At 39.4% G+C, this 18,708-nt stretch overlaps 1 protein-coding gene across 1 annotated transcript; it reads right to left on the reverse strand.

Moving 5' to 3' along the window:
* Nucleotides 1-398: 398 nt before the first annotated feature.
* Nucleotides 399-1,086, reverse strand: LOC125224975. Its single transcript, XM_048128493.1, has 2 exons — nt 489-1,086; nt 399-403 (listed from the first exon to the last, which is right to left on the reverse strand). The coding sequence occupies exons 1-2, from the start codon at nt 1,084-1,086 to the stop codon at nt 399-401; spliced, it is 603 nt and encodes a 200-aa protein (XP_047984450.1).
* Nucleotides 1,087-18,708: the final 17,622 nt, after the last annotated feature.

Consider the following 18,708-nt stretch of genomic DNA (forward strand, 5'->3'; position numbering starts at 1 on the left):
TTGCTGCAAACAGTTTTAGATCAGAGCACTCACCCGCACGTTGTTTGTTCTGCACTGGTAATAAGGAAATGTCAGCACCTGTGTCCACTAAAAAATGCAGTCCAGTGTTTAAGTCTGTTACGCATAAACGACGGCTTGGTTTGATAGTACAGATCTCCGTCCTAGTTGCACTCTGTACTATCTCCGCTAGTTTTCCTGTTGGTTGAGTACCCATGCGCAGGGTTGGCGACATTTGGTGGCGGCGGGACCGAATCGGAAATGGTAGTAACAAAGCCAATCTGGTCTCCTCTCGGCTTGGTTCCGGTGGCGTGACGTACTCCTTGGTCTGGACGCTGAACGACCTCCGCGTCCTCTCCTTCCGTAACTGCGACCTCTTGGCCTTGCCCGTTCCAAGTCCATCATTCTGACGCTTAACTTGGCAATCTCAGCGAGTATCACTGCTGTATCTGCGGTTCCTGAGGTGTTCGCTGCGGCTCTGTGCGCCTGACTCTGTGGTACTGCCGCTGCTGCCACGTTAGGGATTCTAGTGGCTTCCGATACGTCATCGGCGATGTTGGCCAGTGTGTCAAGATCGCTCTCCCTGGATGCTACCAAAACTGCGCGCACTGCCGTAGGTAGGTGATTCTGCCACATTATTCTCAGTGTGGCATCGGGGAAGCTGTCCTTAGCCAGGTTGCGCATCTTGGCCAATAGCTGGGATGGTTTTTGATCGCCCAGGTCCATTTCCCCGAGGACCTTCTCTACTTGCCTGTTTTTGGAATCTTCCAACATCTTCAAGAGCTTCGCCTTAAGCTCCTGATATCGGTTGGTGGCGGGCGGGTTAGTTAGAAAATCTGCCAGCCGCAGTATTACATCCTTTGGTAGCTTTGACACCACCATGTCGAATTTGGCGTCGTCCCCTATCCGCTGTGGTGTTAATACTGCTTCCGTCCGGATGAACCAAACTCTGGGCTGGTCCACCCAGAAATCTGGTATCCGGCTCGACACTGAAATGGCTACCACATCGGTCGTTTCTGCTGCTGGTACATTGTCCGCGCCCGGTTGAGTCTCACTGCCCGAAGTTAATTTATTGGGATCCGGACTCATTTTTAATCACTTTAACTGTTTTTATTATTCACTGATCGTCCACTGATTCACGTCGGGAGGTCACCACTTTAGAAGTTATTTGTCCGCACTTCTATATTATAAGAGGTGATATATTGGTGTGGAATAATAAGCACTTTATAATTAACTCCGTATATTAAAATAACCAGTTAACGTTACAATGGTCGGAGTGAGACTGGCGTCTCGTTCTCACATTGAAAGGATATTGCTTTTGGCTAGTCAGCTCATATCGCGGTGCGCACGTACTTGAATATGAGCTGACATAGCTATACTGTTCCTACATATTTAAAAAAAACTACGCCCAGAAAATAAGCGTTTTCTTTCAGCATAACAAAAAATAAAACCGCCTTCAAAAATAAGCGCGTTACAAAACACGGAGAAACTAAAAAGCAAAAAATAATAAACGTTTGAATTCAGATTTCTTATCGTATTGCAATAATCTAAACATCCAAATTATAAACAAATCAATTATTTTTGTAGTCGGTACCAGACCTGTTTTTCGCCTTGCTATTGCCTGTTTGCCCCACCCAACCATCAGAGATCGGAAAAATTTGCGTCATTGCTCGCAATAATGTGGACCTGTCTCCAAAATTAATCAAATAATTAATTATTTAATTAATTTCTTACTTGACATATAATTTAATTCATAGTCAATAAATGCAAAAGTTGGTTAAAGTATATAGATTTATTAAAGAAAATAATCAGTATTTTTTCCAAATTTTAGTGCTGAAAAACTCCGCTCGCAATCCACTGATGTTAATTTTGAATTTACATCAATATAAATAGTATAGGTAAATACGCATACGTACCATTTTCACGTCGTATTATATGGCGATATTAGGTACTCACCAGTAAAGAAAATGCCATTATTTAATTTTGCTGCCGTTTAGGTAAGGTACGTACGTAATTTAGGTACGGCAAAACGACTGTAATTTGAATACTATCAATGTCAAAATATATATATTAAGAAAAAGTGAATCCACGGAGGTTTTATATCTAGAGAACTAGACGAACTAGTTTAATAAATCTACACTTTAACAAACTTTTGTATTTATTGACTAGGAATCAAATTTGAAATTATATGTCAAGTAAGAAATTAATTAAATGATTAATTATTTGATTAATTTTGGAAACATGTCCACATTATTGCGAGCAACGTCGCAAATTTTTCCGATCTCTGCGGCAACCATACACAATAGGCTGGTACCGACTCCAAAAATAATTGATTTGTTTATAATTTGGATGTTTAGATTATTGCATAATTGCAATACGATAAGAAATCTGAATTCAAAGGTTTATTATTTTTTCCTTTTTAGTTTCTCCGTGTTTTGCGCTTATTTCTGAAGGCGGTTTTATTTTTTGTTAAAAAGTTTATTTATTTGTTGATTTTTAGTGGTTCCTATTGATATTATAATATATGTATCAGTTTGTAGCGGCGTTTAATTGGTGAGGCTACTTACATTTGTCCAGAGGCGCTTGTGGGGCCACGTGGAAACACTTTGGGAAAATCCTCACACTAAAACGATTGTCACATATAAACGGAAGCTTAGGTCACTGGTCGGAATATCACTTAAAATGTCAATTTTCACGTTTGTGTCGCGCCGGTGCACCGATAACTATTTTTAATTCGTAATAACGGGAGCGCAGATCATGGCGCTCGCACGGTCGAAGAGAGAGTTTTTTTATATCCGCCAGGTGGCGTGGCAGGCACACCGGAAAGTCGCTTTGGGACTTCTGTAATTGCCAGCTCCAAAAAACTGTGCTACATATACATGGAAAAAAGTATTCTTTCAAAATTGTGTTGCCTTGTATGTATGAAAATGAAATAACTATTTAACTATATCAAGAAAAGAAATTAAAACTAAAAATCTCTGTTCCTCGACGGAACATGCCGCTCACCTTAAAAGACACGGAGTGACTTTTAAAAGAAATAAAAAAAGAAACTATACGAAAGTATACCAAAATATTTTATGAAACTTATATTTAACTTAACATTAAGAGTCGTAACGATTGTATAAGTTTATTCTAAAGGTAAGGGACAGACCTTCACAACAGGTCGTTTGAACAACGTGTTCCCGCTTTTCAATGTTACGACGCGAATAACTTGATCGCTGCCCGGATGGACAGCATGAACGCGCGCGAGTTTCCACTGCAGCGGCGGCAGGTGGTCGTCGCATACCACAACAACAGTACCTTCACGAACGGCGGGACCGCGGTCTTGAAGCCACTTTGTACTTTGTTGCAGTTGATGGAGATATTCACGACTCCATCGACGCCAGAAATGCTGGACAGCTTGCTGTATCCAGCGCCAACGTGTAAGACGATTAGGGTTCTCGTCTATCAGAGAAACGTCCGGTAGGGCCGTTAAGGGCTCACCGATTAAGAAATGGGCCGGCGTAAGAGGTAAAGGATCCGCGGAGTCCGAACTTAGAACGCAGAGCGGACGACTGTTTAATACAGCTTCGATTTGACACGTCAAAGTGTGCATACAATCATATGTTTGCGTTTGTGTACCTATTACGCGATGTAAATGAGTTTTGAAACTCTTAACAGCCGCTTCAAATAATCCACCGAAATGACTAGCATAAGGTGGTTGAAAATGCCAAGTTAATCCTTGTTTTAAAGTTTGTTGATTAAGGGCACTCATGACCGAATCATTACGTAAAAAAGTATATAACTCTTGAAGGTAATTATTACAACCAACAAAGTTACGTCCGCAATCGGTATATATATCCGTACAATATCCTCGACGGGACGTGAAACGTCGCAACGCGGCTAAAAAACCTTCCGTGGAAAGTTCGGAAACTAACTCAAGATGTACAGCTTTAACGCTCATACATACGAAAACTGCAACGTAACATTTTATTATTTTTGCATTACGAACCTTATTAGCGCGTACGTAGAATGGCCCACAAAAGTCACAAGACGTTTTACTAAACACACGCGCGGGGCGCAGCCGAACCGAGGGTAACATTCCCATGCGCGGCTGGCAGCGAGTCGGTCGAGCGCGGAAGCATTTGATACAACGATGTACGCGGAGGCGAACAATATCACGACCAGAGATAATCCAGTATCGCTGTAAGAGCGAGTTTTGCACGCACTGCGAACCGGCATGTAGTTCCTTTATATGCGCATCGTCAATAATAAGATTTGTAAGAGGATGTCTTTTAGGTAAAATCAATTGATGTTTTGATTCAAAAGGTAAAAGTGATTTGTGAATACGTCCGCCGACGCGTAACAAACCATCCCTATCTAACATGGGCGTGAGACGCCGCAAACGAATTGACGGAAGTTTATTTGACGAAATCCTTTTAATGTCGTCTTCGAACACTTTTTGTTGTGTAATCAATATTAGTCGATTTAATGCAAAATTGTACTCTGGTACGGTGACGTACTTTGGGAATGTTTGTTTATGTTTCCTGCATTTATTGTAGAAACGAAATATGACTGCCGTGACGCGAACTAATTTACCTAGCGACGAAAATCGCGTTATAAGAGTGTCGTCGTCCGGGGAAGGAGGCAATGTGGACACACATGCATAACTAAGACTTGCCGAGTCATGTGTATTGCGTTTTTCCTCGTTCGTGTTTACCACCGGTTTTGGTATAGGCCAGGAGTCGCGACTTTGTTGGAGCCATGTAGGACCATGGAACCACAAGTCATTTTGTACGAGCGCGGCGGGGAGCAGACCGCGAGACGCCGGGTCAGCGCTGTTATCAGCTGACGGGACGTGACGCCAACAGCGCGCCGGGACACGGGACAAAATCTCACTAGTGCGGTTCGAGACAAACGTTTTCCATTCGTGCGGGGGTGACTGAAGCCACGCGAGCACGACGGAACTGTCAGACCATGCGTACACTTGATCGGGGTGAATGTGACCACCGTAAAGATGCATAACTCTTTCAATTAATTTTGATAGGATTACACAACCCATCAATTCCATTCTAGGTATAGTAAGGCATACCCGAAGAGGTGCAACGCGACTTTTAGCCATGACTAAATAGGTTTGAACTCGCCCGGTGTTGTCCGTCAGACGTATATAAACACATGCTGCGTATGCAATTTTGCTTGCGTCGGCAAATCCGTGAATTTCGATTGAATCGAAGTCGTCAGTATTGAAAATATGACGAGGAAAAGAAATTTGCGATAGGAGCGGTAGCTCGTTAATAAAACTCGTCCATGAGTTAATAATATCGATAGGGGTTCTGAGTCCCAGGAAATTTTGGCTAACCATAGCAATTGAATTAAATGTTTGGCAAACAATGTCACCGGAGATAATAACCCGAGGGGGTCGTAAATTTTTGCAATTTCGGAAAGAATCGCCCGCTTTGTACAGGCCTGCGAAGAACTTTGAACTTTGAAACTAAATGCGTCAGATCTTGGATTCCATTGAAGTCCAAGGACCTTGACCCCTTTGTCATTTTCCATTTCGGCAAAATGAACATTTTCGCGCCGCTCACCATGAAACTCTGTCGGTCGCGTGGCAGCGAGAATGGCTGGCGAGTTACTTTGCCACTTTCGCAATTCGAACCCGGCCGTGGCACAAATACCTATCAGCTCCTGCTGCAGATTGAGGGCTTCGGCTAAGGTATCTGCGCCGGTCACCACATCGTCGACGAACACGTCATTTAGGAGGACTGGCGAGGCGAGCGGGAAACGCTCGGCTTCGTCATGCGCGAGCTGTTTAATTGTGCGCAAGGCGAGATAAGGGGAACTACTGATACCAAAAGTAACGGTACGCAGCCTATAATCGCGCAGAGGTTCCTCTGGCGACTTGCGCCACAGGATGCGCTGAAAGTCCCTATCACTCTCACGTACAAGAATATTCCGATACATTTGTTTAATATCAGAACAAAATGCAACTTTATGTACTCGAAATTTTAGAAGTACATCTACTATGTCTAAGTGTAACTTAGGCCCTTTTAGCAACGCATCATTGAGCGCGTAGCCACTCGTTGTGCGACAACCAGCATCATAGACAACACGAGTTCGGGTAGTGTCGGAAATCTTCGACACCGAGTGGTGCGGGATGTAATAACTCGCGCCAGCGGGGGTTATCGTCCGCGAGCTCCATGTGGTTAAGATCCACATACTCCTGGAGGCACGCGTGATACTCCGCCTTCAGCTGGGGGTTTCGTTCTAGACGGTATTCCAGTTTGTGGAAACGTGCTAGAGCAATTTGCCGAGACTCGCCGAGGGGCGGTGCATCGGGCTTGAATGGCAGAGCAACTATGTATCGCCCTGTCTCATCGCGCGTATGCGTCTTTTGGAAAAAGGATTCGCATAGCTTTTCTTCGGGAGTGTAACTCCGCATCTCTGGAACTGACTCCAGCTCCCAAAACTTCTCGAGATTGTCGTTGTCGAACGACGTAAAACAAGTATGGCGTGGAGTCGAAATATTAGAAGTAAAGTTGACTTTACCCCCTAGTAAATAACCAAATACACTATTGATTGCGGTGGGTGTGCCAGGTTTACCCCTGACTATACCCTCGCGAATGACATCCATGAAAATGTCCTCGCCAAGTATCATGTCAACCGGCTGAGGTTTATGAAATTCAGGGTCGGCTAGAGCGAGCCCTTGCAAATGAGGCCATTCCCCGTACGGTGCTAGTGGTACACTAGGCATTTGACGGGTTAATTTTGACAAAATAGTAGCCTCCAAAGGAATACTTGGACTTTGTTTGCCCTTGGGCGAAATTGAGCACACGAAGGTACCCCTAGGGTTGAGCGGTAAATCACCGACACCTACCAACGGCTCGCTGACATTTCGTCGCGGTAAATTTAATCGTTGCATACACGATTCAGTAATAAGAGCTGCTTGTGAGCCCCCGTCTAACATACAACGAATTGTAGCAATTTTATTACCTTCGTAATAAAGGTCAACCAACGCAGTTGACAGTAACACCGTATGAGGCTCAATACCTAAACCTAGATTATTTTGATTCACGCCGTGAACAGCTGATGGGCTCGGGACAGCGCCCGCGCCGGGCTGCGACTGCTCCGTTAGAGCGAGCGAGACGGCAACTAGTTCCGCGGCTTCATTGTTCGCCGGGAAGGGTCGCGTACGCGTAAGGTCCGAATCTAAATGAATTAAGGTGTGGTGCTTCTTATTGCACTTACGACACTTAAAACTTGATTTACAATTACGTAAGTCATGTCCGGAACATAAACAATTATAACAAATGTTATTTGTTTGAACAAATGTGAATCTATCTTTAGTAGACAAATTTAAAAATTCTAAACATTTGTGAAGTGAATGGAAGCCTTTGCACTTCACGCAAGATCGAACCTTATTCGTATCGACATACGGTCGAGTTTGGTCTGGCGAAGTATTCGTGATTAAAACCCGTTTAGGTGTAATTTGATTTGAATTTAAATTATTTTTATTTGTTGTACTTAAGGAATTATTTTTTGTGGACTGTATATGGGAAACTGTAATCATCTGTTCCGCCGTAAGTTCGCGCTCTAAGAATGTTATTAAGGTTTGGACTTTAGGTATTTCACTTGGGTTGGTTAAAGAACGTTCATATTCTTTTCGCGTATTAACGGGAATTTTACGTAATAATAAATTTAACAGAACGAAGTCCCATTCTTTAACCGGAAACTCCAAAACTTCAAGTGCTTTAATATTTTCGTGGTAAACATTAAGCAAATTTCGCATAGCAACAGCTGATGAGCGCGCGGAACAAGAATCGATATCGAATAATTTATCTAGATGTTGTGACGCAATAATGCGTTTGTTGTCATAACGGGATTTTAGAACATCGATCGCAATTGAATAATTACTTTCCGTTATGGGAATTGATTTAATTAAATTAAATGGTTCGTTTTTAACCGAAAGTAGTAAATACCTAAACTTTTCCGCGTCAGTGTAGGCATTGTTGTTGTGGACCAACGATTGAAATAAGTCGAAAAAAGCGGGCCAGCCAGTAGGTTCACCGTGAAATTCAGGAAGCGACAATTTAGGCAAGTTTCGACGGTCGTTCATAAACGTGTCGTGTTGGCTAGGCACAGGAATGCGGCTCGCTCGCCGCTTTTCTACATCTACCTCCTTTAGGTTATTTAAATGCGTAACTATCGCGTAATATAAATCGTTGAAATCATTTCGAATCTTAATGTTGGCTTCTTTGTTGAAGCTATTAGACTTAATTAATGCCTTTTCGATCTTAGTTTGAATTTTGGTAAACTTTCGCTGGTGCGCTGTTAAATCGGAAGTTCTTGAACGAAATTGTTCTATATTCGTTGCTGCGAACTGTAATGTTCGTTTTAATTCGTCGAGAATTAGATCTCGCTCGAATAAATCTTGTGTCATACACGATGTGTCGGTTTCGACACCGTCTGTAGGATTCGGTACCATTTTGCCGTGAGCAAAGATGGCGGAAATTACAATGAAAAATTGAACTACAAACGTATGTAATTGGAATGATGGGTACGTAATACCGCAAAATACACGGGCAACACAACGTGAGAAAGAAAAATCCGGATCGAACGGATCAAAAAACTATATGTAGCGGCGTTTAATTGGTGAGGCTACTTACATTTGTCCAGAGGCGCTTGTGGGGCCACGTGGAAACACTTTGGGAAAATCCTCACACTAAAACGATTGTCACATATAAACGGAAGCTTAGGTCACTGGTCGGAATATCACTTAAAATGTCAATTTTCACGTTTGTGTCGCGCCGGTGCACCGATAACTATTTTTAATTCGTAATAACGGGAGCGCAGATCATGGCGCTCGCACGGCCGAAGAGAGAGTTTTTTTATATCCGCCAGGTGCCGTGGCAGGCGCACCGGAAAGTCGCTTTGGGACTTCTGTAATTGCCAGCTCCAAAAAACTGTGCTACATATACATGGAAAAAAGTATTCTTTCAAAATTGTGTTGCCTTGTATGTATGAAAATGAAATAACTATTTAACTATATCAAGAAAAGAAATTAAAACTAAAAATCTCTGTTCCTCGACGGAACAATCCTTTAACTTCTAACCATTGAGGAGTTGACCTTCCATCATCAGCTCAGCCACATAAAATTATTACCATCAGGCGTAAATACTGGTGTAGGTACCTATGAAAAATACACTAAAAACATTACATGTGCCTATAACATTTGAAGAGTTCCCTCGATTTCTCCAGGATCCCATCATCAAACCCCGACGACCAATGAGACCATCCCGGGATTATACCCGTACGATCAAAAAAAAATTTGGAAATCGGTCCACAATTCTCGGAGATATCGAGTAACATACATACAAAAAAAAACATTCAGTCGAATTGAGAACCTCCTCTTTTTTTGAAGTCGGTTAAAAATACGTCACAGTCATGTCACAGTAATTTAATGGTGGAAACATGTAAAAAAAAACAGTTTTAAGGTTTACAACCCGAAGCCACCTGAACATATGACGGGAAATAAGACTATTTTTATTGATATAGAATTTTTGGATTTTGTCTAACGTGCTCTAGAGCAGATATAATAACAGATAATTTTTAAACAGAAATGAATAGCACATAATATTTCAGATATTTAACGTATAAAAACCACCAATATATTTATATGGAAATAGAAAAATCTAAATATTTGACCGGGCAAAGGAGAATGGGCATTTTGTCCCAATGGGACAAAGATCGTTTGAAAGGGCTTATTAATAGCATTATTTTGTTGTATGGCACCAACTTTGGATCACTTGCAGGGATTGAGTTATTTAAAAAAAAGTATGGCGCATAAAATCTGTTATTTGACAAAATACTTGTTATGTAGCTGGTTATGATTCTGATATTATTTATATTGAATAATACGAGAAATGCTATACTTCTGTATACCACTACTTACGTTTAAGTACGCACATGGCTAGAATTAACTAATAAAATATATGCATTAATTAAGAATCCTGCTACTCGACACTAAAAGTTAGTTGTATATGTATACACACGCCGTATATAGCATTAAATAGACATTTTTATAAGGTATTTTTTAAAATATATGCTTGCAATCAATTGCTTGCAGGGCCCCAAATACATTGTATTTTTGTTAACTGTGCCTAACAATGCTTTCATTGTTCTACTTAACAATAGATGGAGCTACGTGTACCCAAAACACAGCATAACCAGCAGCAAGAAAAGGTGGTCGAGCCATAAGTACGCATACCTGCTCGTATCGTACGTTTATCACCCACTTCAGACTGCGTTTCGATCGGCGTTTAGCGTCAATGATTATCAGCTCGGCTTCATGGCTTTACGAACCTTAGCTCGGACCATCGAATATGAAACTTATAAACTTCTTTATACACAAGGGTATAAAGAAGTTTATAACCAGGTGCTCCATGACACCATTGCACCAATCTGTCGCCAGCACCGCTACACTTCAACGGCCAAGTCACACAACATCCATACTAATATTATAAATGGGAAAGTGTGTGTGTCTGTTTGTTTGTCCATCTTTCACGGCAAAACGGAGCGACGTATTGACGTGATTTTTTAAGTGGAGATAGTTGACTGGATGGAAAGTGACATAGGCTACTTTTTGTCTCTTTTTATATCCCCCCACTTCCTTAGAATGGAGGATGGAAGTTTGTGGAGAGATTTTCGAATTTAACGCGAGCGAAGCCGCGGGCAAAGGCTAGTTAACCATAATAATAAAGAAATCGCAGTAAGGAACTTTATGTAGATTTCATTACTTTTTAGAGATAAGCAAGCAGCTCCATCGAGACGGCTATTTTTTACAGAATGTTTTTGGTGGGATATACATAGGCATAGGTATATAACACTAACAAGGTATCTATTGTCTTAGTCCGTTTTCACATTATCCGATCCGATATCGGATGTCGGAAGGATTTAAATGGAAAAAATCCAAGATAGCGCATGTAATGTATGGGGTATCAGTCCTACATCCGATATCGGATCGGATAATGTGAAAACGCATTTAGTCTCATTAATTATTACTTATATCAGAGTTTCACTAATTATTTCCTTTTATTCATTTATTATCTCAGTTTAGGTTTATACGAGTACCAAACGAGTATAGAGTATACGAGTAGAAAATATATTACCAAAACAATACAAACTATCATTAATTTATTATAAAAACGTAATCCAAAGTGCCACACCTGGCGGCCTAACTATCGGCGTTGTGTCCAAGATCTCTACATGTTAGCTGAAATACTGTCAAACCATTCACTGTGATTACTCAGATTATTATAAGCAAAATGATCTTCGAATGAACTTTCTGGACAATTGAGATGCATGGGCGCAGTCGAAACCAGCTCGCCCCTTCAGCCGTGTCCCGTTGAAAATCGGAAAGATTCTTTTCCTTAGCACATTAAATTTAATGTTTACAAATTGGATTCGCCTTCTGTCACCTAAACTGGTAATTTTATGTATGAGGTCATTGGTCATACAATTATTAATTTATACAGTTATTAATTATGTATCTCTACTCGCATTGCTGCTGTGATTCTAAAATATTTAATATCCATATATTATGAATATTCAATAAATCATACAATGACATTTGTGATGTGACATGGATGTCAGATGTCACTGGATGTCACATCTGTTGGCACAATGATTGCGTTTTGTTGAACGTATTTGAGCTCAACATATAGGTTTATTATCACTAAGTATATTATATTAATGAACAACGAAACGGATGTGACATTTTCCTAGTCCACCAACGTCATCTAGTCATTTTATTTGGCAATAGTTAGACAACATGCGAACAAACTTAGCCAGCGAAGCGATCACAACTACGTCGAGGCCGACCAAAAAATATAATTTGTAAAAATTATGTTTTGAGCCAATATTTTGATATTAAAATAAAGTTTTTTGATAGTTATTCATAGTATAATATAAAAACAAGTAAACATATGTGTGAAAATATGTTTTTTTCCACTCCCGGGTTACGAAACAACGCCATCTAGTTTTAAAGCAAAAACTAAGCTTTTTTCAGGGGTACGCTTTTTTGTATGGGCTATATCAGTCTAGTATTAAATGGTCCTTGCCAACAGCAAGAAAAGTTCATTTTTTATTTATGTAACTAGAAAAGTATCTGATTTTATTAAAATAAATAGATAAATAAACCCCTGATATAGATTTTGTGTATTGGTTACATAATTTAATTGATTTAGTAGCTTTTGGCTACGCACTATTGACTAGGCTAGTTTTTGGTCAACTTATTGTCTAGAGTGGCTAAAAAATATCGTATCCGTTTTAGCAAAGACCTATATAACTTCGTATAGACAGATAAAGTCTAAGAAAAAAACGTACCCCAAAACCATACAGAAAAAGGTACGGTGAGCTAGATGGCGTACGTAGATGATGTTGTTAAGTAATAGTGTGTACTCCACTTGTGGTAATTGTAGTTAGTATTGGAACGCAACCTGTCATTCTGTCTCCCTCCTTTTTAATTTTTAAGACGTCATAATGTCATTGTCTTTGCTATCAATCTGTCATAAAATAAATGCAAATCCTCTACTAAAATCTTTATTTTAATTTATAATAAAACCTCTCATGGTAGCAGTCCGTGGTTCATCACGAGTAAAACGAGTAAGAACAATAAAACCGTACTAAAACAAGTAAAACAACAATACGTTTTCTCTGTGACAAATGTAACAAGACGCCACGTGTTGAAAGAAGCTAAAATAAAGAAAAACGATGGAAATACCAATTACGGCAGCCGAATTAGCCAACATTCAACGCCTGGAGGACGCCGAGTCGTTCCCAATATGGAAATTTCAAGTCGAAATCCTGTTTAAAAGCTACGGTTTGTACGAAATTGTATGCGCATCGACAAACGCCATCGAAGGTGCCGGCTCGTCCCAACAAAGCCTGAAAGATGCACAAGCTCAACGCATTATTATGCAAACTATTGATAAAAAACACTTAACCTTAATTATGACATGTGAAAGTGCCTACCATATGTATAAGAAACTATGTTTCCTATTTGAGAAATCTGATGAACAGCAAAGGTGCAAATTAATGCAGAATTTCTTTCAATGCCATTATAAAAAGGGCACTTCCATGACGGAACACTTAGGTAATTTAGAAAATCTGGCATATAAACTACGAGGGCTCGGTGAAAAAATTGAAGAAAAAATGATCATCTCAAAAATCATATCAAGTTTACCTGTTGAATATAACAACTTGGTAACTGCATGGGAAAGCACTTCTTTTTCTGAAAAAACGTTAGAAAATTTACAAGCAAGAATATTGAGTGAAGAAAAGAGAGTGAACAAAAGTGAACTTGAATCTTCATCATCTGAAAAAGTAGCTTTTAAAGCATTCAAAAATAAAAATCGGGCATGTAAAATCTGTAAAAAAACAAATCACCTAGAAAAAGACTGTTTTTTCAAAAAGAAGTGCAGCATCTGTAAGAAAACAAATCATGAAGAAAAAGACTGTTTCTTTAAGAAAAATAAGACAAAGGAAAAGGTGGCCTTTCTAACAACCTTGAATGACACAAGAAACCATGACACCTTCATTGAAGAATTCATTGTTGATTCAGGTAGTACTTCACACATGACCAAAAACAAAAATATCTTATCCGAGATTAAAAAAGAAGAAACTAGCATCCAAATTGCTAAAGAAAATGAGAAGATAATATCCACTGGAAAAGGTGCTATTGAATCGGAGGATGTAAACCTGACAGAAGTACTATATGTTCCTGAACTACCAAAAAACCTGATGTCTGTAAATGAAATCACCGAAAAAGATGGACAAGTTTTGTTTACTAAAACCGAAGTAATAATTTCTAAAAACAATGAAGAAGTGTTAACAGGTAAGAAAAATAAAAATGGCCTGTACTCCATAAAACTGCACATTAATAAAAAAGAAGAAACATCTTTATTGACAACTAAAAATGATACAGCATTAAACTGGCATATAAAACTAGGTCATGCGGGTAAAGAAACAATGAAGAAAATGCTAGACAAAGTAGATGGCATTAATATAACTAAAAAAGACATAGATCAACTCATTGACTGTGAAGTTTGCCTAGAAGCCAAACAAACCCGTTTACCGTTTAACACCCAAAGAAAAAAAGCTGAAAAAAAATTGGAAATTATACATACAGACATATGTGGTCCTATAACACCCGACACCTGGGATGGAAAGAAATATATACTCACTGTGATGGACGACTACAGCCATTTTACAAAAATATACCTGCTGAAAAATAAAAATGAAGCATTTGAATACTTGAAAGATTATATACAAGAAGCAGAAAGAACCCACAGCGAGAAAGTAAAAATGATAAGATGTGATAATGGTGGAGAGTACACCTCTAATAACATAAAAGAATGGTGCAGAAAAAAGGGAATAATACTGGATTACACAATCCCATATTCACCTCAACTTAATGGAAAAAGCGAGAAATTGAACCGTACAATATTGGATAAAGTAAGAGCATTGTTGTATGAGAATAATGTACCTAAATATCTATGGGGTGAAGCAACAAGAACTGCAACATATATAATCAACAGACTACCTACAGATGGAAAAGAGGTTACACCCTCAGAGCTATGGACTGGTAAAAGACCGGATCTGAAGAATCTGAGCTATTTCGGAAGTGAAGCTCATAGTAAAGTACTTGGAAAGCTGAGTAAACTAGATAAAAGATCTGAGAAATTCCTTATGGTCGGATACTCCCCTACTGGATACCGTCTATGGGATGAAGAAAAACGGCGTATCATAGAGCGAAGAGATGTAATTTTCTCAAATCTAATACAAAGATCTTTCCAACCTAAAAATATAAAACAACAACCTGTAGTAGAACTGGAAATAATAAACCTGGAAAACAGAAGAGAAGAAGGAAGAAATGAAGAAAACCCAAGACAAGAAGAAAGAAATGAAGAAAACCCAAGACAAGAAGAAAGAAATGAAGAAAACCCAAGACAAGAAGAAAGAAATGAAGAAAATCCAAGACAAGAAGAAAGAAATGAAGAAAACCAAAGACAAGAAGAAAGAAAAGACGAAAACCAAAGACAAGAAGAAAGAAAAGAAACTAGAAACCGAAAAAGAAGAGAAGAGCAGCTAAACCAAGAAGATAGAAACAAAAATCAAAACCTCAAAAAAGGAGAAGAAACCATTGATGAAGAAGAAAAACCTGAAACAACTCGAAGGCCTGGAAGAATAAGAAAACAACCTGTAAAACTGGATGACTACTTCACTTACCTCACCTACAGCGAAGCCACAACTGGTTCTGAAAAAGAAGAATGGATAAAAGCTATCAACTCTGAAAAACAATCATTGAAAGACAACAATGTATGGGAACTCGTTGATAGAGCTGAAGCTGGAACAAGGAAAATTCTGAGCAATAGATGGGTCCTGAAACAGAAAAGTGATGGAAAGTACAAAGCTCGATTGGTGGTGAGAGGATGTGAACAAAAACCTGGTATTGACTATGGAGAAACTTTCAGTCCTGTGATTAATAACAGTTCTATCAGAACTATGTTAGCTATTGCTGCAAATAAACAATACCATATCATGAAACTGGATATAAAAACAGCTTTTCTCTACGGAGAAATAACTGAAGATCTGTACATGCAGATACCGGAAGGCTATGAAAAACAAGAAGGAAAAATATGTAAACTGAAAAAAAGCCTATACGGATTAAAACAATCTCCTCTGAAGTGGAACCAAAAGTTCTCAATGACTCTAAAGAAGAAGGGATTATGTCCACTAAATACAGATCACTGTATTTTCAAAACAGAAAATGGAGATATTATCCTTGGAATATATGTAGACGATGAATTGCTGATAGGAAGAAATAAGAAAGAAATGTTGTCATTGTTGAAAGAACTCGAAGAAGACTTTGAGATGACTTTTGTAATAGATCCTACTTGCTTCCTAGGAATGGAAATAGTTAGAACAGAAAAACAAATAAGAATCGGACAAGAAGAATATGCCAAAAGTGTAGTGGAAAAGTTCAAGATGGAAAACTCTAAACCATGTCCAACACCATTAGTAAAAGATCAGAAGGAAAAAGACAAAGAAGATGCAGAAGATGTGAGATTTCCCTACCGTGAAGCTATAGGTTCTTTAATGTACCTTAGTAGTAAGACTCGACCGGATCTGGCATTCTCTGTTAATCTTGAAAGTCGTAATATGGAAAAACCTACCAATACTGATGTGAAAAACGTAAAGAGAACCCTAAGATATATACAAGGAAGTAAGAATATAAATATTGGCTATGACACAAACTCGGATCTTACCAAATTAGAAGCCTACAGCGACTCAGACTTCGCTGGAGACCTTGAATCAAGAAGAAGCACTACCGGATACATCATTATGTACTGTGGAGGTCCCTTGCAATGGTGTGCTAGGAAACAACCTATAGTCGCACTCTCGAGCTGCGAAGCTGAATATATAGCAGCTGCAGAATGCAGTAAAGAAGTGCTGTACCTGAAAAGCCTGATAGAAGAAATGTTACAAATTAAAGTGAATGTGAATTTAAAAGTGGACAATCAAAGTGCTATTAAACTCATAGAGAATGGAGTGTTAAATAGACGTTCCAAACATATAGACGTTCGTTATAAATTCATTCATGAAAATGTGGTAAAAGGCAATTTATATGTAGAGTATGTACCTACTTCATATAACTGTGCTGACATTCTAACGAAGCCATTAGAACCTGTTAAGTTTAAAAATATTTGTGAACTAATCTACAATTAAGGGAGAATGTTAAGTAATAGTGTGTACTCCACTTGTGGTAATTGTAGTTAGTATTGGAACGCAACCTGTCATTCTGTCTCCCTCCTTTTTTAATTTTTAAGACGTCATAATGTCATTGTCTTTGCTATCAATCTGTCATAAAATAAATGCAAATCCTCTACTAAAATCTTTATTTTAATTTATAATAAAACCTCTCAGATGTACCTTTGGGGTACGCTCGGCTAGATGGCGCTAATATTAATATTTGACATTTTAAAACATATCAAGCCCATATTCTGAGCCAAATTGTCAAAACTGAGGTTCAAAAGTTTTAACCCTGTGTCGAGAGATGGCAGTCTATGCACTGTGATTACACATTTTACTTTGAAAGTAACTCTCTCTAATACTCGATCCTCTTTGGTTTTAGTAACTGAGCAGATGATTTAGTTGTTTTGGACTAGTAAGGAATGTTACCAGTGTTTGACGAAAAAGTAGCCTGCAAAAATGTAAAGTTAAGGATGCGATGTTTGTTCGATGAAGTTACATAAATCCTATTTTAAACACGTTGGCCGCTTAGTTACTTTAGTCGAAGACGGCAGCTGTTAATATATACTCTAATCTGCATTATTTTCGGAATAAAAGTACAAACTTATGCTACTCTATATTCCTGTATGGGCCTGGCCACATGGGCGCGTTGCGGCGACGCACCGCAAAAATTCTGCGTTGCGTTGCCGCGCCGCCAGTTTTTGCGGCAGGAAATCTGCGGCGCGGCACCGCGACGCAAGAACTCGCGGTGCGTCGACGCACCGCAAAAACTCGCGGCGCGGCACCGCAACGCAGAATTTTTGCGGCGCGTCGCCGCGCCGCCAAAACTGGCGGTGCGTCGCCGCGCCTCGATAACTATACACAGTGCAGAACTTCACGATCAGTCTTTATCCAGACATGGATCCCATTACGCGCATTCTGCTCTTGCTCGTATTACGGAGGCGCTTAAAAAAAGGAGACGAAAAGAAGATGCTGGGTCAACCCATATATATATAAAATGAATAATGACGGAACTCATTTTGAAAAGGAAATATGCGGCATTAAAGACAAGTGAAGTTCAAAGAATATTTCAGAATGACAATAGCAAGTTTCGAAGAACTGGTCTTTAAAATCTCACCTCGAATAAAAAAACAATATATATTTAGAAAACCTGTCGGACCTCTGGAGATGCTGAGATTAACTAAATATGCCGAATACCGAATATTTACCGAATATTCGGCCCATCTCTAATGTGGACAAAGGACGAAAGGACAGCCTTATAGACAGCAGGCAGGCAATTATATGGTCGCGCGATAAATGATAAAAATATCAGGCCGTCCCTATCGCACTATTTGTAAGTGCGATAGGGACTAGGGACGGCCCGATGTTTTATCATTTATCGCGCGACCATGATTGCCCTGCAACTTCTTATTGCTATCGGTGTCGAGTACTTATCCAAGTTAGGTATCTATTTTAAATATGACGGTGTAATTGTGTGCAGTACAGTACCTACAAAAAAAATGGTACAGAAATTAAAAATAATTACAGTACGCTGAACCAAAATAATATATTACTTACAATACTATATATCCATATCATTTTCCTCAGAGCATTTTTCCTGTCTTTGTGTATACTACCTACGGTTGGCAACCCTACGGCCGTTTTCACATTATCCGATCCGATATCGGATATAGGAAGGATGTAAAATGTAAGATTTATGCGCTTCCAGGTTTTAATTTATGTATTTAATAGATCATTATTACTAAAAAACGATATAAAACGCAAAAAATTGCGGATTTAATGCAGATGGCACTCTCCTAGAACAGTTTTTGTCCGAGGCACCACCGCACTGCCGATATCGGCAGGACGCTTCCGACATTTTTGGCATGCCGGACCCCCCGCCAGCTGTCGGCCGATAATATTTGTGTGTGTGCGTTTATA

Source organism: Leguminivora glycinivorella, chromosome 3, assembly GCF_023078275.1.
Source record: "Leguminivora glycinivorella isolate SPB_JAAS2020 chromosome 3, LegGlyc_1.1, whole genome shotgun sequence".
Taxonomy (NCBI): Eukaryota; Metazoa; Arthropoda; class Insecta; order Lepidoptera; family Tortricidae; genus Leguminivora; species Leguminivora glycinivorella.